The sequence below is a fragment of the Nicotiana attenuata genome, chromosome 3, assembly GCF_001879085.1.
Source record: "Nicotiana attenuata strain UT chromosome 3, NIATTr2, whole genome shotgun sequence".
Taxonomy (NCBI): Eukaryota; Viridiplantae; Streptophyta; class Magnoliopsida; order Solanales; family Solanaceae; genus Nicotiana; species Nicotiana attenuata.
In genome coordinates, this window is record NC_031991.1 from 57,789,677 (window position 1) to 57,798,034 (window position 8,358).

Below are 8,358 nucleotides of genomic sequence, written 5' to 3' on the forward strand. Positions count from 1 at the left end.
ACCAGATAAGGATGGTGACTGATGATGTTCCAAAAACTGCATTCAAAACACACCTAGGGCATTATGAGTATTTGGTAATGCCTTTTGGCTTACCTTCCAATGCCTCATGAACCACTTGTTTCAGAAATTTCTAAGGAAGTTTGTTCTCGTATTCTTTGATGATATTTTAATCTACAATATTATCTTACAAGATCACTTGGTTCATCTACAACAGGTGTTTGACACTATGGTCACCCATAGCTTATTAGCCAAACAGTCCAAGTATGCCTTTGGTGTTTCAAGAGTGGAATACCTTGGGCATTTTATTTCTACTGAGGGAGTTTCTACTGACCCAAGGAAGATTCAAGCAGTTCAACAATGGCCAACTCCTACTACAATCAAACAATTGAGGGGATTCTTGGGGCTAAGTAGCTATTATAGGAAATTCATTCGAGGCTATGGACTTATAAGCAGACCATTAACTGAGTTGCTTGAGAAAGATGGATTTCTGTGGTCTGCTAAAGCTGCAAAGGCATTTGCAGAGTTAAGGTTAGCTCTCACTTCTGCTCCTGTTTTAGCATTTCCCAACTATGTCGTTCTTTTTGTGGTCAAAACTGATGCTAGTGGCATAGGCATAGAGGTTGTTCCTATGCAGTCTGGACATCCTATAACTTTCATTAGCAAAGGTTTAGCTCCCAGATATGTTGCTTTATCTGTGTATGAGAAGGAATTGATGGCCTTGGTTTTTGTAGTTACCAAATGGTCCCTCTATCTTTTAGGCAAAACTTCATTGTGAAGACTGATCAAAAAGCTCTTAAGTATTTCTTAGAGCAGAAACTGCATATTGATTCACAAATTAGGTGGCTTGCAAAGTTGTTATCCTTTGATTTCGAAATTCAATACAAGAAGAGAAAAGAGAATGTGGTTGTTGATTCTTTATCAAGAATTCAAGTGCTGAACTAATGACCTTAATGGTCTTCTTAGTGCAAGCTGATCTTTGGGCAGGCATTCAGAATAGTTGGACTAATGATCCTAAGCTACATACTCTCATCATATCACTACAGGAGAAGCCACAGAAGCACTTTACCTAGATAAATAATCAGCTCAGGAGAAAAGGTACATTGGTAATAGGAATTGATGTGGGTTTTAGAACTAAGATATTGCAGCTGTGGCATTCCTCTCCCTCTGGTGTTCACTCTGGCATTGATGCCACCACTAGGAAGTTATTGGCTTATTTATATTGGAAAGGTATCAGAACTGTTGTACTTGCCTATGTGCCCAATTGTTCTGTGTACCAAAGGAATAAATATGATACCATTACTGCAGCTGGGTTGTTGCAACCTTTGCCTCTGCCTACAGTCCCCTGGACGAATATAAATATGGAATTTATTGAATGCGTGCTAATATCTAGGGAAAAACAGTGATTTGGGTTGTGGTTGAAGGTTGACCAAATATGGTCACTTCAATGCTCTTACTCACCCTTACACAACCCAATCCCTTGTCCCTATATTTCTCGATCACATCTTCAAGTTACATGGCTTCCCTGCTACTATATCCAGTGATCGCGATCCCATCTTTATTAGTGCTTTTTGGAAGGAATTCTTGTCTGCTCAGGGTTTCACTTTACACACTTCAGACATCTTCTTTTGAATTGCTTTATGGTTACCCTACTCCTCTTCATCTCTATTAGAACATTATGTTGCTTCGAGAATTTAAAATGCAATTGGCTAAATATCATTTAGCTAGAGCTCAACAGCGTATGCAGGGTCAAGGTAATGCTCATCGCACTGACAAACATTTTGTAGTAGGTGATTGAGTCTTTGTGAAGATGCAACCATATAAGCAGTCCACCCTATATGTCTCCCCCTATCATTAGCTCACTTCTCGTTGTTTTGGTCCTTACCCCATTGTAGAAAAGATAGGTGCAGTTGCTTATAAGCTGCTGCTCCCTCCTGTATCCAAATTCATCCTACTTTTCATATTTTTCAGCTCCAACTGGGTCACACCATCCCTTTTGAAATAATTCATCCACCTATCTTGGATCTCTCCAGTCCTTTTTGCCTTGCTCCTGAGGCTGTCATTGGTCGCAGATTGATCAAGAAAGGCAACAAAGCAGTCACGCAATGTTTGATCAAACGGAAAGGTTTGGATGTTGCTTATGCCACTTGGGAGTTAGCTTCAATCGTGAGGACCATATTTCCTTCATTCACCCTTGACGACAAGGGTGATTTTCATCAGGGGGTATTGATACACATAATTCAGAGATGCCAGACGTTGAGGCCACTTCAGCTGCTGAGTAGGATAATTTGAATAGCTGTTACTTTTTGAATTTTACTGCTTTGGCGGGAATTTCAGTTAGAATGTAATTTCAGCATATTTTGCATTTCAGTAGATTGTTTAGAAGTATAAGTAGCAAGTTGTAAACTCTTATTATACACTTTTGATATGTTAAGGAGCTTCTGATCTTCTCTCTAATTCCTTCTAGTCTCTCTTCTTCCTATCTCTTCTCATTTCTCTCCTTATCTACTGCTCCATTACTGAATCGTTACCAATTTTGGTATCATAATGTGGCCTTTAATGTTGCAAAATTATGCGTTCGAAATGAGCTCCTTATTAAGTCTTCACAAATGTGTAGCACATGGAAATATTTTTTCAATCACTTTTAGTGAGTACTTCAATCATTCAACCAGACCAGTAAAAGGCAACACGCTGGATTCAAGCTTATTGGATCTCTTCATAATAAAAATAACGACAGAGGGTGGAACTAACTTCTTAAAGTATTGGCTAATGTAGGTGAGACAATTGCATTTGAGTATAGATGTAGGCCATGTGGCAACTGGCAAGTGACAACGATTCAGACAAAGGATCGATATAATCCTCAAATTCGTAAAGGCAAAACTGAATGATAGGACTAGAGCTGTCAAAACGGGTCAGGCCAGCCCGACCTAGTCCAAGCCTCGTGGGCTTTTAAATTTGGTGAGCTAGGCCGGGCCGGGCCGCCACATGAATGGTCATTAATATGGCTAGCCCAACCCAGCCCTAAGAGGGTCGCGGGCTAGGGCGAGCCGGCCCTTCAATTTATTTTTAGAAAAAAGAATTTCTTTAAATCCTTAAATATTTTTTCGTGACATAGTCGATTAATCATGTAAACAACTTCTATTTGCTTAGAGCGTACAAAAGGCTTAATATTTGACGAAGAATCTCGTAATTGAAATGCAAATTATCTATATCTCTAGCTCTTCTTTTCTAAAGTTACATGAATATTTTCTTAAATTTTTGTTTCATTTTTCTCAGATTCAGGGATTGCTTCAATAAGTTTAAATGCTGAGGTGTTTTACTTTAGGATTAACATCATTTGCTGATTTCATCACTATAGTCCATAAAAATTTTAAAATTCATGAAATTTGCTAGTGGTCATTTTTTTTGTGTATTTAAAATTGATCTTTTTCTATACTGAAGAGCAGTTTAAATATTAATAATGTATTAAAGTAATCCAAACTGATCATTGGCCACTTAAAGTAATATTTTCTTTTAATAAAAAGATTATTATTGGTCACCTAAAACTTTTCGAGTTCGTTATTAATTAAGCAAAAGAAAAACTAATTTTGTCATATTACATGCATGTCAAAAATATTAATTCTAGTTGATATGGAAAAGTAAATGAGCAATCCAAGGTTGGGAATGGGGATTACAGTTAATAGTTTTTACTTTTTTAAAATATTAATTATTTAATAGTTAATTAATTTGAATTTAATTAATTTTTGGCCCACGGGCCGGCCCAGGCCCAACCTCGGTCAAGCCTCACGGGCCAGCGGGCCGACTTGGGTCGGGCTTATAAGCCGCAGTTTTAAATGGGCTAAAAAAGTCTTAGCCCAACCCTATCCAAGTAGCGGGGTGGGTTGGGCTGGCCTCACGAGCCAAGCCCATTTTGACGGCTCTAGATAGGACAAACAACAAAAGAAGGAATATCAAACAAGAGGAATGCATATTCTTACTGCAACTTTTACTCTCCCACCAACGGAAACGGAAGAAGTCTGTCCAGTAGTGGTGGAGACAGGATTTTTGCTAACGGGTTCAAAAAAAGAGAAAAGTTAAAAAGGTTATAACTAGTGGAAGTAGAACCCATGACCCTACCCAAGTAGCGGGCTTGGTTGGCTGGCCTCACGAGCCAAGCCCATTTTGACGGCTCTAGATAGGACAAACAGCAAAAGAAGGAATATCAAACAAGAGGAATGCATATTCTTACTGCAACTTTTACTCTCCCACCAACGGAAACGGAAGAAGTCTGTCCGGCAGCGGTGGAGACAGGATTTTGCTAAGGGGGTTCAAAACAAGAGAAAAGTTAAAAAGGTTTTTGCTAGTGGGAGTAGAACCCACGACCTTACAAGGTTTTGAACCCCCTTAACCACTAATCTATGCTTTTGGGCTATGTCAAAAGGATTCAAAACATAACATATAGAGGTAAAAACTAAATTTTGCCTTTTATATACAGTGTAATTTTTCGGCGAAGGAGGTTCGGGTGATCACCCTTCCGCCCCTAAATCCGCCCCTGCTGTCCGGCACATATCCTTCGAGCGAATATGGAATTTTATTTCTTCTCATTAAATTCAGCATAACTGACAACATGCTGGTTGCTTGAATGAATAGAAATAATCTCCTCATTAAATTTAGCACAACTTATATATTGTTTGGTTATCATTTTGGATCTTATCTTTTCAAAAAATATTGCAAACCTATGCGTAAATTTATAGTAGGATGTGCAATAAGAATATATGTATTAGCAATGCAAAAATTAAATTATTTGACTAAAATGCTGTTAAAGTAAAAGCTTCTTGTATAATAATAATAATAATTAGTATTTCTTTATTATTAATTACTACATAACAATCTTTACATTATTAATGTCATGGGCGGCTTTCCTGCCATGCCCCATAACCCCTTGGATGCGCCCCATGGCGTCCTAGCAAGCCTCCCAATGCCTAGCGCCATGGACGGCCCCGTGGTCTTGGCTGCGCCAAGTGACAAGCGCGCATGTGCCTCTGTCTCCCCACCGATAGCCCTCGCCAGCGCCCAGCCGCAGGCAAATGCCAACAGGGCCGCGCGCGCAGATCATGATGCCAAAGACAAGGTTGCTGACAACGGACCTGTTTCTACCTTGTAGAAAACTAAATCCTTTTCATTATAAATATAGAGTAGTTTTATTTCATGTACTTCCATTATATTCCTCTAGCTTAGTTAGGCAAGTCTTGTAACTTTGATTTATTTTTTTAAGCACTATTAGGAGGATCAAGTAATCAAACTATCTAGCAAGCAAACAATTCTCTGTACTGGTGTCTCTCTCCCTCGACACCGCGTTGCTTTTTGTAATAGCTTTCATTAATGCAATCAAGCTTTCTTTCATTCTCAATTCTCAATTCTGTTCTCTCAATTGCTCTTAACATTGGTTTTCCCATACGTCGTCTAGTGTACGGAGGGGACCTCAGTTGGCGAATCGTAACTGCATTGACATTAGTTGCTTAGCCTTACGTTGCCCTTTCAAGAAATCTCAGGAAGGCGCCGCATCACATTAATCACGACATAAACAATCCCTATATTAAGAATTCATGCATAACTTGCCCCTGAATCAAACGACCCCTAAGTGATGGGAGGGGGGGGGGGGGTAGAGGATGTGGAAACTCTGGAAATAGCCCATACGATCCAGCATGTGGAAACTCTGCATTTATTTCAGGGGTTTGTTTTTATAAAATCGAGTGGAAAGGAAAAACGATTACAATCCCCAATAAAAGGTCCACCACGATAAGGAAAGCAAGAAAAGTAGAAAACGATTCGGCATTATTAGTGGCGCAATGCTGAAGCAATTTAAACTTTCAGTGGCTATGTGCATCTGATTGGGTTCTGAGATAATTTGTAATTTTTTTTTTTTTTGCAAGGATCTAAACCATACTTTCTCCGTTCAATTTTAACGGTTGCTTTAAGGTATAGCTAGAAATAATTAACAAATTTATTGTTAAATTTTAAAAAGTAACAGTTATTTTGGAACAATTTTTTTGAGCTAAAGCGACAATTAAAATGGAAAGGATCCGTACATTAGCGTAAAATATTCAACTCATCGTGATCATCATGAAATCAACGAGCATTACTTCCCTAATCCAACATTGACAAGGAAATCGATTTTGTATTGTACCCTAAGATAGTACTTAACTAAGAAACTGGTAGAGTTTATATTAATTGAACACCACACAGTCGCACCAAATTAACAAGTGGAAGAATCACTTTACGTAAACAAATACTAGAATTAAAGACCATTCTTATTCCTTAAGCATCTTAGCATATTTTGCGGTCTACACGTTGGGGTTAACAAATGAATTCAAATCCAAATGTTAAAATAATATAACTTTCACTTTTTGCTATCTTAAAATTTTCTTTTTCCTTATTAGAATTCTTTATGGGAAGGCCGTGAAGGAAAAAGAGAAAGAAATTCCTAGTGAGAATCAAACATTTACATTTGATATTTTAATCCAGATTCTTTTCTCTAATTTGGGGGCAAGATTACTATAACAGTTTCAGTTAGTAGGATTTATTATTTTACATAAAATCAAAAAGGGAACAAAAGAAAAGATTAATTTTATAGATTACAGTGACATGGAATGAAAATTCAAGAAGAAAGATTGGGATCATCGGAGATGGGGTCCACATCGACCCTATTATCGTTAGGATTAACATAATCATCGCCTTGAATCTGATCCAGCACGAGGACTAATCCCATGGCGAAAGCGCCATCAAAACCAGGCTTAACTGATAAAGAGAAAACGTCCTTCCCAAGCACTACATTGGCACAAGCATCCACTTTGCGTCTAATCTCAGCTACTGATACTTTATCGGCGTTCAAAAACGTGCAGTTCCTCTGCGCAAATGACCCTTCGATCTGATACTCTTCCATTGGATTGCTGTATACCTCCACCGCCACGCTCGATCTTCCGATTATTGAGGATCTACGCACGCTGAATATTGGCTTTTGTCCCTCCTCTCTTTCTCCTAAGAATCCTTCCCACCTGTTATGTAGACTAGGCCTCTGTTCCAAAAATTTATAACAGAGTCAACTCGTACATTGAAAACTGAATGAATTTCGCAATTATATGATAACAACAAGGTCAAAATTAGAAATTGACAGAAGGAGGAAAAGTTAGGGATTTTGACTATTGATGAGTACCTTACGTCGAACAGTGAGAAGGCATCTACCAGTGGCGTCCATTAGAACGAGTTCACCCAGGTCACGAGAGTCCGGTCCATACGTGTCGACTCGGAAAACAAGCTCGCCTTTGCAATCGTAGGCAGTGAAGCCATCGCCAGTGAAGAAAAGGGAAGTCTTGAGAACTGTGAGATTCGTCTCTTCACTGTAAAGGTATGCATCTTCAACAACAGCTTTACCATTCATTCTCTGGTTTAAATTGCTTGTCTTTTGGATTGAAATCTGAATTCGCAGAAAGCTTTACTATTCTTAACAATCAAAGTTAACCTTATGAAAAGAAATGAGATATTTATGAACTGAAGATGCCAAAGGAAGGTCTGAGAAGAGGTACAAAATTCGCTAAAGCATGTGGTGTGTATTTATTAGTAAGTGGTCCTATTTATGATCTACAGTATTATTTATTAAAGTATTGTACTTAGCAAATAGAGCTATTTAATAATGAAGGGAAGTGAAAGAATCTGACTAGGATGCCTCAAAACTTCCAGTTTATAGTACGTGTATCAGTATTTAAATTCAGTCGATTAAAGTTTGCATGTTGCATTAAAATAGCAAATTACTTATCTATTATGTTTTTTTGCTCGTGTATGCATGGAACCAACTATTGTGGAGATCACAAATCAAGAATGATGGTATAAAATTCAAAGCTAATATTATCAGAAGATATTTACAAGCACTCGTCAAATACATCAGAGGATAACGGAGGAATCCTATCTAATTAATTAATATGCAAATAGTCCCGTCTAATTTAATTATATATTCTAGAAGACAAGAAAAAAATGCAATATGCTTGGGCCGGATAACTTTTTTTTAATACCAACTTCCTATAGCTCCCACTAGTAGGGAGATCTTAATACATAAAGTTTGAAAAAAAAACTCAAGATGAAACGTCAACCTTAAGATCAAGAACAATATATATATATATATATATATATATATATATATATATATATATATATATATATATGACACATGATTTTTAATTCATACTTTTTGCATTTAATTTTAAGAAATGACATCTTAACTTTGAAAAAAAGTTATTCGACTAATGTGCAAAAAAATTATACTATCAGTGAATATATATACAATCAGATCTCTCTATAACAAAATCTCTATATAAAAATCATTCACTA

General features: G+C 37.4%; 1 protein-coding gene across 1 annotated transcript; it reads right to left on the reverse strand.

Moving 5' to 3' along the window:
• LOC109223817 (protein LURP-one-related 12-like) lies at positions 6,541–7,605 on the reverse strand. Its single transcript, XM_019388255.1, has 2 exons — positions 7,190–7,605; positions 6,541–7,051 (listed from the first exon to the last, which is right to left on the reverse strand). Exons 1-2 carry the CDS (start codon positions 7,412–7,414, stop codon positions 6,635–6,637), a joined length of 642 nt encoding a protein of 213 aa, XP_019243800.1. The 5' UTR covers positions 7,415–7,605; the 3' UTR covers positions 6,541–6,634.

Excerpts from the sequence above, each read along its gene's own strand:
- LOC109223817 (XM_019388255.1), bottom strand. The coding sequence starts at position 7,414 with ATGAATGGTAAAGCTGTTGTTGAAGATGCATACCTTTACAGTGAAGAG. Across the intron at positions 7,052-7,189 it reads TTCTCACTGTTCGACGTAAG|AGGCCTAGTCTACATAACAG; the intron begins GTACTCATCAAT and ends TTTTTGGAACAG.